Source organism: Peromyscus maniculatus, chromosome 9 (assembly GCF_049852395.1).
Source record: "Peromyscus maniculatus bairdii isolate BWxNUB_F1_BW_parent chromosome 9, HU_Pman_BW_mat_3.1, whole genome shotgun sequence".
Lineage (NCBI taxonomy): Eukaryota > Metazoa > Chordata > Mammalia > Rodentia > Cricetidae > Peromyscus > Peromyscus maniculatus.
In genome coordinates, this window is record NC_134860.1 from 9,630,472 (window position 1) to 9,645,708 (window position 15,237).

At 45.5% G+C, this 15,237-nt stretch overlaps 1 protein-coding gene across 3 annotated transcripts in view; it reads right to left on the reverse strand.

Annotated features, from left to right (window-relative positions):
- Window positions 1-15,237, reverse strand: part of Wdfy4 (WDFY family member 4) — a 254,176-nt gene that overhangs the window by 141,281 nt on the left and 97,658 nt on the right. For all 3 annotated transcript variants that reach the window (XM_006976744.4, XM_076544367.1, XM_076544368.1), the window contains 6 exons: window positions 13,492-13,653; window positions 12,841-12,932; window positions 10,412-10,511; window positions 7,673-7,878; window positions 6,697-6,866; window positions 4,546-4,671 (listed from right to left, as the gene is read on the reverse strand). In XM_006976744.4, coding sequence (XP_006976806.1) covers window positions 4,546-4,671; window positions 6,697-6,866; window positions 7,673-7,878; window positions 10,412-10,511; window positions 12,841-12,932; window positions 13,492-13,653 — 856 coding nt within the window. The remainder of the gene's footprint in view (window positions 1-4,545; window positions 4,672-6,696; window positions 6,867-7,672; window positions 7,879-10,411; window positions 10,512-12,840; window positions 12,933-13,491; window positions 13,654-15,237) is intronic.

Genomic DNA, 15,237 nt, shown 5'->3' on the forward strand with positions numbered 1-15,237 from the left:
AGCCTGTGGTAAATGCAGAAGCAGCTAGAAGATAAGGTCATAGCCTGGGGCAAATGCAGAATATGCAAGACTTGGGCTTTTGGAAGAAGACCTTGGATTTTATCTGCCACTCAACAGCGATCCCTAAAGGTTAGGGCATATGACACAAAGCTGAGTGTGGATGCCTCTACTGCCCTGCAGTCAGGGCTTCTGCCTGGGTGAATTACCCCCAGTTCTGATATACCCACAGTAAAGACAATGTTGTCGATTCCACAAGACTGCTCCATACAGCAAAATGAAAAGCAAATGAACCACCAAACCTGACAGTGTGAAAACGCAGTGAGGCCATGTGGCAGCCAGACATCCCAGAGTAAGACCTGGTGAGCCAGACATCCCAGAGTAAGACCTGGTGAGCACACATTAGCTCTTCCACCTCAGAGAACAGGCTGGCACTGTCGACTGAAGTAAGCTTACAACCCATAACTTCTCTCCTGAGTACCTTTCCAACAGAAAAGAGTATGTACCTCGTCCAAAAAAAAAGTGTTACATGCTTGCAGCAGCTTCATTTGTGACACTTCTAAATGGCAAGGACCCAGAGAACATCAGTAGTGATTACCTATCATAGGATAATCCTCAGCAATGAAAAACATGAACTTCAGTACAGAACCATGTGAATGGGCCCTAGAAGACATGTTGAGTGAAAGCCAGATGTGGAAGAATGTATGCCCTGTGTTCTATTTACACTGAGTTCAAGAATAGGCAAGCTGATCTATGGTACTACTTGGCAAGAGTGTGATAGGAAAAAAAGAAAATTTCTAACCAAAAATAAAATAAAACTGTTTTGGAAACAGATATTAGAGTTATTCTTATGTTTAAACTTCGGACTTGGTCTCTCATCCCTTTAAATGTTTGCCGTATGGAGAGTCTTACCTACTGAAATTGACCAATGCTACTTTCATAGCAGGTACTTTGATCGTATTAGATCAGTCACTGGGTGGCTTTGCCTCCATTATTTATACATTAAACTAATATCCTTAACACGTGGGTTTAATGTGTTTGCTAATGCACTGTAACATTTGGCCTTACACTTTCATTTCCCTCAGCATATTCTATACCTTTTTTTTAAGTTTTAAATGAGTGTATATTGTCACTTTTGTTTGCTTTCTTTTTTTTTTTTATAACAGTTATTGGTTAGGTAGACAACAGAGTCCTCATGCTGCAAACAGAAAATATACATCTCAGATATTCCAAAAATAGTTGCATATTAGTCTTCCAGTAGATTAAATAAATTTAGGAAAGATGAAAAATGTAAATATCTGTGTGTGCATGTGTGTGTGTGTGTGTGTGTGTGTGTGTGTGTGTGTGTGTGTGTACACACTCAGCCACATGGACATTGGGGACCAAGAGATCTTTTAAAATGTAGCCACAGGGATTCTGGGAAATAACAATTGAAGATGCCAAATATAACAATCTTAAAAAACTGATATAAATAAATCAGTATACTGATCAATATATCCAAGATAGTGTTCTCAAAATAAACCCACAGGCCTTCGGGTTCTTAAAAAAAAAAAAAGAAAGATAAGAGAAAGAAAGAAAAAGAAAAACTGTGGTGGAAAGAAAGCACAAGCCTGAAAACTGAGAGTAAGAAAGCAGAAAGTGTCACCCAGACAGACAAGAGACCCGCCGTAGTCTGAAGCAGCTTCGTCCCTCAGGGGCCCATGGTTAAAGGGTTGGCACTGTTGAAAGTGTTGGAAAGTTTATAAACTTGGGACAAACAGGAAGTCTTGAGTCATTGGTGGTGTGGCCCAAAGGGGATTGTGGGACCTGAGGTGCTGTGTCCTGACTGTAAAGAGGTTTGTTCTCCCATACTCTCCCACCGTGAACTGCCATCCCAGCCCCAAAGCAAGAAGGTGACTGCCTAGTCCCCAGTGAAGGCTCTGGGAACCAAAATAAACCTTTTTAAGTGGATTGTGTTTGGGTTTTGTTACAGCCACAGAGAGCTGACCATACAAGATCATTTATGGAAAGAGAATAGTTGGGAAATTATTTTTAAATGTCAATTAATTAGAATGGTCAAGAAGCCATCTCCAAGCCCAGACAGGTCAATAATCATGGAAAAACTTGGGCTCAGGAAATCTGAACTTAAATAACAGAAGAATTAGTAGATTTAATGTCTTTTTTTTAATGTAAAGGAGAACCTGTATTTTATTTTAAAACTAGCATAATGCCATTATCAAACCTCACAATGACACACTGGAAAGACATTTCAGCCAAATAGCATTTATAAGTGATCATATAAATCATAAATGAAATTTGTTAATAGAGCAGGAAGAGGCACTGAAGGCAGGAACTGGAGGGTCAAATGAGATCTTTACAAGAACACAAAGCCTCCTGTGGATGAATTTTACCACACAAAACTGATGAAAAGACATGTAAGCATGTGGTCACTTAACAATAGTGCCAGGAAAAAAGTGAAAAGTATCTATTTTTTAAAAGGGCAAAATGTGTGTCAGGGAGACTCAGCGGGTCAAAAACACCTGCTGCACATGCCCAATGACCTGAATTTCCCATGCAAGTCCATGTTAAAAGCCTGATAGAAGGGCTCACATCTATAATCCCAGCACTGCTACAGAGAGATGGGAGGCAGAGACAAAATTGGCCAGGAGCTGATGAGTCAGCCTGCCCAGAAGATGCAGCCATGGACAGCAGGAAAGATCCTCAAACAGAGGAGAGAGAGGACTAATGCCCAAGGTTATCATCTTACCTCCACACATGTGCTGCAGCATGCACATGATATGCACACACACATGTGCTGCAGTATGCATGTAATATGCGCACAATTTTTTAAAGTAAATAATTTTTTTAAGTTGAAAAACTAGGGTCTATGTCTTCTCAACATAGTCACATCTGCACACAGGAGAGAAGCAGGAGAAAGGCAGAGAGAGAGAGAGAGAGAGAGAGAGAGAGAGAGAGAGAGAGAGAGAGAGAGAGAGAGGGAGGGAGGGAGGGAGGGAGGGAGGGAGGGAGGGAGGGAGGGAGGGAGGGGGAGGGGGAGGGGAGAGAGAGAGAGAGAGAGAGAGAGAGAGAGAGAGAGAGAGAGAGAGAGAGAGAGAGAGAGAGAGAGAGAGACTGGTCAAAGCTAAAGTAACATGGCTTAAAGTAAAGAACTCATCTATGGAACCAGCTATCTGTGTTGCCATGTTATTGAGAGTGTGAGGAGTGACCTAGCATTTCTGCACATGATGAGTGCTAGGGTGAGCATTGGACAGGCATGGGGCATGCATGTTGGATGGCTGGGGGTGTATGCAAAGCCTATTGAAATGCTTCTGAGAAGTTCATTCAAACAAAAATGTATGAAGTGTGCTTTGACCCCATCACAAACCACAGAATTTGCACCCAAGAGGTCACCAACCTAGAAAGTAAAAACGTGTATTACAGACATTTTATAACAATGAATACACCAAGCAACACAATATGTGTATATTATAGGTATACCTATTTCATACATACATAAGCCTTACATTTTTCTACTTTATTGACATAAAAATATGTCCACAAATATTAGAGAAATAAAAGAAAACTTGTTTTGTGACTCTGTCCTCTAGACAGACATGATATGACTTCTAGAAGGTGCCTGACTGTTCCACTATAGCTCACAGTAGTCTTATCTAGGTGGGGAGTTGTCAGATGATTTTTAGGTTCGGGTTTCTATTTTGTTTGCATGTAAAAGACAATAATTACATACAATTTTAACAAAAACAGTGAAGTTTCCTTATACAATCAAGCCTCCCCACAGGCTTGATATCTGCAGAATGAAATTCACTTTCTCGGCCTCTTACCCAAGTCCTTGCTGATCTGGCTCGACATTCGTCACTCCTGTTCCCAGACAGAATAACCTTCACCTGACACAGCTGCTGCCATGTCTAAAATAATCCCTTCTACCCATTGCTCATGAACTTGAAGGTCAAAATCAAGTGGGTCATGCACCAAAAGGCTCTGTGCCAGGACACCCATTTTCTCTGAGACAGGCCTCTACCTCGTGAGTACCTCTTGGGCAAGGTCACCTGTCCTGATGCAGATAAGCTTCTTAAAGGGATAAGCCTCCCTGGCTCCTCAGAAATGTCCCCAATGAAGAAAACCAAATGCCTAATGAAGTGGGGAATAGGTATCTCATGGCAACAGTGCATTAAGCACCGTGGGAATCTTTAGGTGTCCCCCATGGTACTGAGTGTTTTATAAGAAGGAAAAGAGAGAGACCCAAGAGTGCACACTTACTCAATGTCATCATAGGATCCCCTCCACTGACTATGAGACATCGAGCAGTCCCTCACCACATGCCAGGCAGATGCTGGTGCCATGCTCATGGATGTTCCAGCCTTCAGATCTGTGAGCTAAATTGACTTCAATTCCTTGCAAATTACACAGTAGCAGGCATTTTGTTATATAACAGAGAATGGACTAATAACACCAGCATTACTGGGAAGCTTCTAGAACAACATAATTTGCCCCATCTAAACTCTTTCCCCTTGGAATCTTCTGGTATATCATGTGGGAAACAGGTCTCACCTGGCTCATGATGGCTCTTAGCATTCCCAGCAGCAGCAAGGCACCTTCTGTGCACAGCCCGGCCTGGAGGACTTCTTGCTGATGGTATTTCTGTAGAAGCCACTGAAGCATTGAATCCAAGCTCTCCTTGTGGAGGAGGAAGAATTATAAGACACCTGCGGCTGCCCACCAAGGTGGCTAGCTTTATCACAATGCATCGCATTTCCCAGGGGTCCCCAGTAGGAAAAACAGAGGAGGAAAGAAACAGACTAGGTCGTTAGCCCTTATGGAACCTTCCAGTCCCGGGTGATAGTGCATTAGAAACATGGAACTCTAAGGAGGTGCTAGATCTACTAGCAACTTGCAGCAAGTTGAGTTCTTCAGAGCTAAGAGTATAGATCAGGGGAGCAGCATGTGTCTAGCATGCCCAAGGCCCTGAGTTCTAATCTCAAAAGTACTCAACGTCCCAATCAAGTACAGTGGGTATGATAAATAAACTTACAGAAGACAAGAAGGATTCCAAGGTTCAGGGAAAGAGCAGAGAGGGATCAGAGCGTAGAATCAGGAGGCCTGACACTGCCCTTTTAATAGCTCAGACAAGCTACTCAGCCTCTCGGCGGTTCAATTTCCTTCTCTATGAAATGAAAGCTCACATTATCTACTCCCATGGGATTGTTTAAATATCAAGTGAAATAGAATATGTAAAGTGTCTCTTCCGGGTCTTAGACCCTTAGATGTTAGTTTCCCATAATACAGAGAGAAATAAAAATGCTGGGTCTCGGTGAACTTAACACAGCATATTCAGAACCTTGTGCTGAAGTTATAATACACACTATTTGTGTCTATCAAGATGTAGATCGCATCCATAAAACATGCAGGACTATGTAATGGGCTGAATGTTTTAGTCATGCCTTTTCCTATTCCAATTCAGTTCAGAACAACTCAACGAAAGGCTAAGACGTGATTTTCAGTTCTGCTATTCATCAGATACCTTGGAAGAAGAGTCAAAGGTCAGGTCTGTCCCCGGCTTGCTCAGTGTTTAAGGAGGTAGCACACCAATAGGTGTTGATGCCATGTAAGGTACAATGGGGCACAGTGGAGGGGTCGTCTAGAGCATCAGCAGGAAGTGGCTGGTGACAGTGGAGAAAGGAATGAGGACACATGACAGGGGACACGTGACAGTGAGCACACAGCAGCTGTCTCGTAGACATTACTCAGTAGAGTGGCGGTTAGAAGAGCAGCTAAGTTGGAGCCAGCTGGAGAGATCAGTCAAGTAATCAAACTGAAGGGGTCCTGATGCTGGCTGGATCTGCATCTGACCTTGTAGGAATGAGAGCCCAGGAGGGCTCCAACCAAGTGTGAGTGAAAGTGGATGGCTGGTGAGGTGGTGCAAGGTGTGGGCTCTTCTTTGGGGAAATTCAGCAAAGAAGCTCATAAGAGTAAGAAATGGGGCAGAAATTAGCCGGAAGTATGAATTAAAGAGCAGCTTCTAGTCTAGGTGGGGCAGAGTTGGACATGTTTATGGTCTATGAGGGAAGAGTCAGCAAAGAAAGAAAAACTAAAAGGAAAGAGGAGGGAAATGCTGTATGGGGTGAATCCCTCAGGACTGAAGAGAAACAAAAGCCTGCTCTCCTAGTGACACTGGAGTGGGGAGCACCTGTGAGGAACAGAGCTGAGGCCTAAGGTGGAACACCCGGACAAGACCAGCCTAGAATCCTGTAATTTCCCTAACCATGTCCAGGAAGAGAAAGATTCAATTGACCACATCAGGTATTATAAGAGAGATGGAGGGAATTGGGAGCCAAGAAAGTCACCAGTGAATAAAAGAGACATAAAAATCAAACACCGGGCAATGGTGGCGCACGCCTTTAATCCCAGCACTCAGGAGGCAGAGGCCAGTGGATCTCTGTGAGTTCGAGGCCAGCCTGGTCTACAAAGAGAGTTCCAGGACAGCCAGGGTTGTTACACAGAGAAACTCTGTCTGGAAAAAAAAGTCACTAGTGCTAATAAGAGGGGACCTGAAAGGCAACTAGGGGATGCAAGGAACGAAACAGGTCAGACAGTTGCAGTTGGAGGAAGTAGAGGGATGGCGAATCTTAGGACAGCCATAACCATACGGATTCAGAAAAGCCAAGCATGCCCCTCCTCCCCAGGGGTGTACCCAGGACGTACTCTGGGCCCGTCAGTCAGCTCTGTAAGTGGTGTCTGGAGGAAGAAGGAGCACACGATGAGGTACACTTCCGGAATAAGAACATGGTAGGCCAGAAAGTCATTCAAGACCCGGAACCCAGGGAGCAGGCAGGGGCTCTGGTCAGGCACTGCAGGGCGGCTCTTCAGGTTGTCTGGTGATCAGGTAGGGAGGCACAAGAGCCAGATCAGAACAGTTACTGCTACAGAGCCAACACATTAGCCACCTCACAGAAGCACTGTGACAAAACACACTTCATGTACAAGAGCACAGGAAAATGCCTCTTGCTTATTCAACTTGCCAGTTCTTAACATGCTCATCCATCCATTCATCCATCTACCCATTCATCTAACCATCCATCCACTCATTCATACTCCTATTCATTCATCAAAAACAGATACTAAATTCCTCCTATGCAGAAGGCAACAAGGCAACTCTGTACTGGGCAGAAGAGCTATCACACTTCAAAAAGATGTACAGATTCCAGATACATATGAAGTAGACAGTAAGGTGGGAAGGGCTGACATCAAGCCATTCATATAAATTAATATGTGCTTATGAATTATGATTGGCATTAGAGAGGTGTTATATAAAAACAGAGAGATGTTATTCAATCTCCTAACTCCTGTTTGTCCCCTCCTGTCCTGGGGGAAGTGGCATTGGCTAGGACATGATGGATGAGTCTACATCCCCCAGAAGAGGCATCAAGGGAGAAGGGGCAGTGCACCCAGTGTGGAAACAGACAAGGAGCTCTGAGGAGTGGGAGGCAGCTTGCAGGAGCTAATGAGCACGAGGCTCTGGATGGATTCAGCGAAGGAAATCTAAGGAAGCAAGATCTGGATGCAGGCCTTGGGGACGGGTCTACACAGGTCCCAAGTGGGCAGGGTTGCGTAGAACTTAATCTTCGCTCACATCCAGGACAAAATAGCGATGGTTTCCTGGAGATAGCCACACACTCACCCATCATAATGTCCACACCCTCCACGCTGCACTCCACCCAGCATCCGGCAGACAGGCCATCTCTAAATCGCCCACGGAGAGAAGGGTTTGACAGGAAGTACAGCAGCAGCTTCAATGCCAGCGTGGTGGTACTGGGATGCAGGTGACCCTGCAGGAGCAGCAGGAACCAGTCGGGCCCCAGGTTCAGAAACACCTGTTCCTTAGACCTAGAGGGGCAATGCAGTACAAGAGGTCATCTCTCATCCCATGAGCAAGAGGCATGCCCTGAAAAAGACAAATGCAGCCTCACAAGTCATCCTAGAAAGGGAAGTGAGGCAGCACTTAGCCATTGCATAGGAAATATGGATTATATTTTGAAGGAATACAATAAAAGGCTGGTAAGACCATTGCATGACCACCAGAGCTTCTCAGGGCAACTGGGGACTAAGTTCAGACATGATGATGTGTGTGTTCCTTGAGCCCTACTCACTACTGCTCATATTCTCCCATCTCACTTCACTACAAGCAGCTTAGTAACCTAAACATAGATTTATTCACCTCTATCTTTAAAGTCTCTAGTCAAAACTAATCTTATTATAAATGTCCAATGGTTAGCTATGATGAACTGTCACTTCCAAACATGGACTTTAAAATGCTGCATCTTGATTTGCTAGAGGGAACTAGATGGCAGGGAGGTCAGAAGCCTGTCTAGAAATGACAATAAAGAGTAATGCCCTAGTCATTTAAGAGTCATAGAGAGATCCATCTGTGAAGGGCAGGTTCTCAGCATCAGCCACCACACTATGCATGCTGAGGGGATGGCTGGTGGTGCTGAAGTGAGCCGATACCAGACTAGATACAAGGAAACTGCTTTCTAACTGGGTGGCTTTGATGGGCTCTTAATGTACTCTGCCATTTCACTCAATGATAATATGGATGATGGTGATGAAAGTCATGGTACTATAGATGATGATGGTGATGATGGTGTGATGGAATGATGGGAACAGTGATGGTGATGGTGATGATGGTGTGATGGAGTGATGGGAACTATGATGATGATGGTGATGATAGTGTGATGGAATGATGGGAACTGTGATGATGATGGTGATGATGGTGTGATGGAATGATGGGAACTGTGATGGTGATAGCAATGATAGTCATGGTGGAGAAATCAATGGTGATGGGGATGGTGGTGGTGATAATGGCAAAGAGAATTAGCTTATAGAATCTTCATGTTCTCTTAGGCATCCTTCTCAGAATTACCTGTCAACTCATTTTATCCTCACCCCAGCTTTTGGTGAAAACTGCCATTTTCATTCTCACACTGAATCAAAAGAGGCATACAAAACTCACAGAACCTCCTCAGGGCCTTGAGGAAAGAGCTAAAACTCCAATCAAGGTTTCAGAGTTCAGATGTGTGAGAACCACACAAGACAGAGTCTCTTCCAAAGAGAAAGGGAAAGGGCTGGACTCACCTCTAAGGCACCTTCCAGTTTGTGCTCTGATTCTAGAAATGTAGAGTTATAGGCTGATAGATGTGTGTGTGTGTGTGTGTGTGTGTGTGTGTGTGTTTTGTATGCATGTGTGTGTTGAATCCAAGTGTATGTTGTATGTATGTGTGTATATATGTATGTGTTGTATGAATGTGTGTATGCATGTGTGCATTGTATGCATTGTGTGTATACATATGTGTGTTGAATGCATGCATGTGTATGTTATATCCATGTGGGTGTTATATGCATGTATGTACATGTGTGTGGTGTGTTTGTGTGTGTGCATATATGTGTTCAGAGTAGAAGCTGATGTGAGACTTCCTTTATCATGCTCCAACTTGTTTTTGGTAACAGGGTCTCTCATGAACCTGGAGATCACCAGTTCAGCTGGACTAAGTGGCCAGTGACCTCCTGCGATCCACATGCCTCCACCATCCTCCCCAACACTGTGGCTACAGAAACACCACATCCAACTGTTGTGTGGGTGCCAAGGATCCAAACTTGGGTTCCCATGCTTACTAAGCAAGTCCTTTACCCACTGAGGCAGCTCTCCAGCCCCAACCAGGACATTATTGCCACTATTTACAGTTTCTTTGCTGGGAAGTTCCTCTCCACTTACTGACACATAAGCCCAAAGAGAGAGCAAAGCCATGGGATGGCTGGTCCAAGGCTGCATCCTACGAGCCAGGAAGAGTGCCTGGCGTATCATAGGTGCTCAAAAAATAGTTAAATAAATGACTACAGAGTCTCAAGCAGGCAACAGGAAGTGTAATGTAATCAGCTTTGTGATTAAACATTATTCTGACAGCTAATTGAAGGCAGATATTTCTTTTTATCCAAGTTGGAAGATCTAACTAAAGCTCTAAATGGATGGCGGAAGAATCTGGCAAGGCTTCTGTCTGATAGATGTGATTTAGGCTAACCATTTCTTCATTCTGTTGTCTGCCAAGCATAAGACATCAAAGACAGCAGTTATCACAACTGCCAAAACAATAGCCATTATAGGATGCAATGGTGACAAAGGAGTTTACTGAAATGCTCTCAAATCTGTTTCTAGTTCTCTGAGCCCATGGAGCACTGCACCAGGACATCTCAGGGCAGGGTCTGGCTTACTGGGTGGAGAGAATATTATTTTCATTCTGACTAGTGCAGGGTAAACTGCAGCAAGCAGACTTGGAGATGTTATGCTTTTCATTAAGAAAAGGTTTTAACACCCTACCCTGCATGAGGCAACCCCAGCCAAATCACTCTTGCCCGGTCTACTCACTCAGAGGACAGATGAAGTTGCGGGGAAGATATTACACCAAACAGCATCTCCAGCAACTGGTTTCTAAGCCAGATTGCCTTTCCAGATGTTTGGCTTCCAGCTACAGAAGAAAAAAAAGAAAATTCAGATTTGAGAGCAAACGGATGTAAAGAGACATAATATTTGCTACAGCAAGCAATTGTATTCATCAAACACATGGTTTACTTAGGAATTTGGGCACAGATAAGGCTCAGGATCTTGGCATTGAATTCTAGACTTCCATATGACACTTAAAAAGAGCTTCAGAATATGTTGCTGTGTTTTCCTATACTTGTAGGTAGTGTCAATGTTGTTTACTCTTGGGGGGAAAAATCTTTAAAGCGTTAGGGTCAAAAATATCTTTCAGCCAGAAGCCACCTGACTCTTCAAGAGTCAGAAAAGCTCTAAAGGACAAGTTAATGTTGTTTAACAAAGATTTAAATCAAAGACTAATAACAGGCATGGCAATGTCCACCTCTAACCCCAGCACTCGGAAGGCATAGGCAGGCAATCTCTGCAAATCCATGACAGGCTGGTCTACCCAGAGAGTTCCACACCAATCAGAGATACACTACATAGTGAGATACGCTACACAGTGAGATACGCTACATAGTGAGATACGCTACATAGTGAGATACGCTACATAGTGAGAATCTGTCTCAAAAAATAAGTAGGTGTGGGGCATTTCAGCATGAAATCCATGTGAGAAAAAAGGCTGATCAACTATGTTACACTTGACCCCCCATCCATCCACGGCTGTTGACTCTTGACCCCCTTATCCATGTTACTCTTGACCCCCCATCCACGTTACACTTGACCCCCTATCCATGTTACACTTGACCCCCCATCCATGTTACACTTGACCCCCTATCCATCCATTCATTCTCTTGTTACTTTGTGACCAGTTCAAGGAACACACACCATATAGCAGAAGCTGGGAAAAGAAGTTATGTTTCTGTTTGCTTCTGACTCCATCTCTCATAAAGGTCCTAATCTCTTGGCCTTTTGGTTCCATTGTCTGAGAAATGGGAACATTTCTTAGGCCAGGCCTCAAAGACAGACATTACTATTCTTTGAGGCCTGGCCTAAGAAGAGGCAAGGCTAAGCAATGCTGACCCAGAGACCATTCTGTGATGGTGAGGCTGTTTTATATCTGCCCTATCCAATACAGTGGCTGCAGGCCTCATGTGGTGACTAAGCATTCAGAATGTGGCCAATGTGAAGAACCAAAATTCTAATTTTTACTCTTTAAATTTTGTTATTGTATTATTATGTGGTGTGTGTGCAAGCACATGTCGATAGAAGCCAAAGGTCAATGTCAGAATAATCTTCCTCTATTGCTCCCCACGTTATTTGTTGAGACAGGGTCTCCCACTAAATCTGGAGCTCACTGATTCTGCTAGACTAGTTGACCAGTGGACCCTGGAGATGACCCTGCCTCTGCCTCCCAGCACTAGGGTTACAGACACATGCTGGTAGATTTGGCTTTTCATATGGATGCTGGAGATCCAAGCTCCAGCATGGCAAGCACTTTACCAGCAGAGCTGTCTCTCCAGCCCTTAATATGCTACATTTGACATTTAAACGGTGCCACCTTGGCACTGCGGATCCAAAGGGCCCGGGACAGAGTGGCTGCAGTTGTTGCTCTGTGCCCTCCCAGCAAAGGAAGACTGAACAGGACAGGACGACTCTTCTGCACGGGTAAGACAGTGGCTCAAAGATCGCATCATAAACCGGGTGGTGGTGGCACACACCTTTAATCCCAGCACTTGGGAGGGAGGCAGAGGCAGGCAGATCTCTGTAAGTGTGAAGCCAGTCTGGTCTACAAATGAGGTCCAGGATAACCAGGGCTACACAGAGAAACCCTGTCTCAAAAAAACAAAAACAAAAACATCACAAACTGTACTTTATGAGAAGCCTTTGGACCTGAAAATAAAGCCTAGTGGGACTGGAAATGACTAGTCTATCAGAGAGGCAGGGGATGGGGTAGGCAGGGGGTGGCATTCCTGGAGAGACAGCATATCCACAGCATGGACAGAGCCTGTGTTAATACTTCAGAGGGTTAGGTTGAGGCTCACTGGGATACTGGGAGGCTGTGAGGTTTCAACTAGGAAAGGACACTGAGGCTAACATAAAGGGTACCTATGCGGGGAATCGACTGTCTGTGGGCCTTGGAAACCATCGCAAGTTTTGAAGCAGGAATATATGATGTGGTGGATTGTGTAACCTGAATTATTAAATGTAGCTTCCTCAGCCACTGTTTGGCCATCATAGCTGTGGATGTCTCCCCTTCTTTCCCACAGCTCATTTCTATGCAAAGTGGTCCCCAATATAGTCCCCAGTATGTGCTTTGGGGTGCCTTGAGGATCATCATGAGGCTTTGATCTGACATCTGAAAAGGATGCCCTCACCGGGTATGGAGGGGTCTTGGGATCCATCCAGGCAGATCTGCCTCTCATTCACTGATGAAGGCTTGAGGGTGTATATGACAAACAGTCCGACCCTGTGGGCAGCAAGAGAAGGTTATGCTTAGGCAGGGGTCTCGGCTGGGCCCGCTGGGTTCGTGTTAAGCATTCTCTACGTGATCCACTCAAGTGGGGCTTCTAGTGAAGGTCTGAGGGAAATGGGATTTTGCTGTGATCAGCACAGGGTTTCTAGAAACTTCTCAATCTATCGGGGTTGATCAAAGAAGTTAACTCTGGTTCTTCCAGGTCAACTTTTCAGATCGGAGTGAAGAAGAAAAGGTGGCATGTGGAACCAGCTGGTCATCCTGAGGGAACTCTGCAGGAGGCAGACCAAAGGGGCCATTGCTGCTAAGGGTGACTGTGACAATAGATGTTCTTGAGTCCTTGGAACAGGCATCTGAGTAGCAGAAGCTGGGAAATCTGCCTTCTTCAACCCTGAATCAAGCAGATTCACTCATGTCCCAATGCGCAGCCCTGACCACAAATCTCTACAAAGTTCCAATTTTCATTAAGTACTGGGAGCCCCTTGTAAAATAGTTCCAGGGTCTTCCACCTGCACCATTCCCCACCCCCGACCGCCGGAGCTTGTTGAAGTACCTGAGTAAGTCCTGGATGTTAAAGTGCCCCTTCAGCTGACAGCCCAGAATGGCAATGATGGTGGAGACCTTGGACAGGGCCAGGCTTGGCTCGTTGAAGAGGAATATGAGCTTGGGTACCAGCTGTGCCCGGTGCGCCACTTCAGCGTTCCTGGGTCCTTCCCTGGTGAGCCCAGGAGAGACGCAGTAAAAGCTTTTACCGGAATGAACCAAATCTCTGTGTTTCTGCTAAAAAGGTTTTCCAAGCTAGGCTTGTTCCTTGGCCCTCCGACTCCAGTGTTCTCTTGGCAACTAGTCAAGATGCCGTCAGACACCCATCAGGTTATGTGTCTGCCAAGTGTCAGAGTTGCGGGAGCATGTGCTGCTTGTCCCTTCCAATCCCCGGAAACCGCCTTTGAAGACAAACCCAATTATTGACTTGAATTCTGAGCCTCAGGGAGAACTAATGCTGGCCTCAGAAAACCCAGAACAAAGACAGCAGACACACGTGTGACCCAAGAGCACTTCCCAACAAGCAGCAGAAGCAGCAGCGGCCTGCAGAGCCCGTCTGCATGCCTGCTCTTCCTGCCCACCCCAAACCACAAAGTGGATGAGCACTCGGTGGAGAGGCAGAGGAAAGAGATGGAATTCAAGTACCCACACCCCCTCCTCGGGATAATCACAATCTTATTTCCAGTAAGTTCTACTCCTCCAAAGACAAGAGCCACAAGGGTAATGTCTGTTACTTAGAGAACAGGTAGAGAAAGTGGAGAACGGTGGAGGGAGGGTAGGTGGATGTGGGCGGGAGCCCTCCTTTGGAACTTTGTTGTTGGCATGAGCGTGTTCAGTTCTGCAAAGTTCTATACCCCAGACCACAAATGGGACAGGTACAAGGTGGTCACAAATCACAGAACTATGTGACCGGAAAGACGCAAAACCTTTCACCCAAAGGCTAGGGTCACCTAGGCAGATAGTCAATAATAGGAGCGTGAATGAAAAAAAAAATCTAGTTACAAAGGCATTCAAAAGAAGGAAGACATTAGCAGTTACTGGAGAGCAGGCAGGTGGGTAGCCCACTGCTCTGCTGCCTCCTTTCTCCTTTCACAGCCCTTATGTATTTAGAGTAAGCTCGCACTAAAACTCGTCAGCCCCTGGAGACGCAAAGCCATGCTCTTGGGCAGGCTATGAGACCAGAGTGGCCAGGCGGGACTCAGTCCTATACTAGAGCTATGGAGTAAAGCCTATGGAGGGTGCCCAGCTGAGACAAAGATCCAAGGAGGCGTCCCACGGCCACCTGGCTGTCACAGAAGAATGTCTGCTCAAGTGAAGCAGTGCATGCCGGAACACGGCAGAGAGGGGCAGAGGGAGGTGCTTCAGTGGTACCCCAGCATCCTTGAGGATATGCCCTTCCTTACACAGGTACTTCAGTGGTACCCCAGCATCCTTGAGGATATGCCCTCCCTTACACAGGTACTTCAGTGGTACCCCAGCATCCTTGAGGATATGTCCTTCCCTTACACAGGTACTTCAGTGGTACCCCAGCATCCTTGAGGATATGCCCTCCCTTACATAGGTGCTTCAGTGGTACCCCAGCATCCTTGAGGATATGCCCTTCCCTTACACAGGTGCTTCAGTGGTACCCCAGCATCCTTGAGGATATGCCCTCCCTTACACAGGTGCTTCAGTGGTACCCCAGCATCCTTGAGGATATGCCCTTCCCTTACACATACTAATGAACTCCTTGACTACTTCCCCCAGCCCCTCTGCT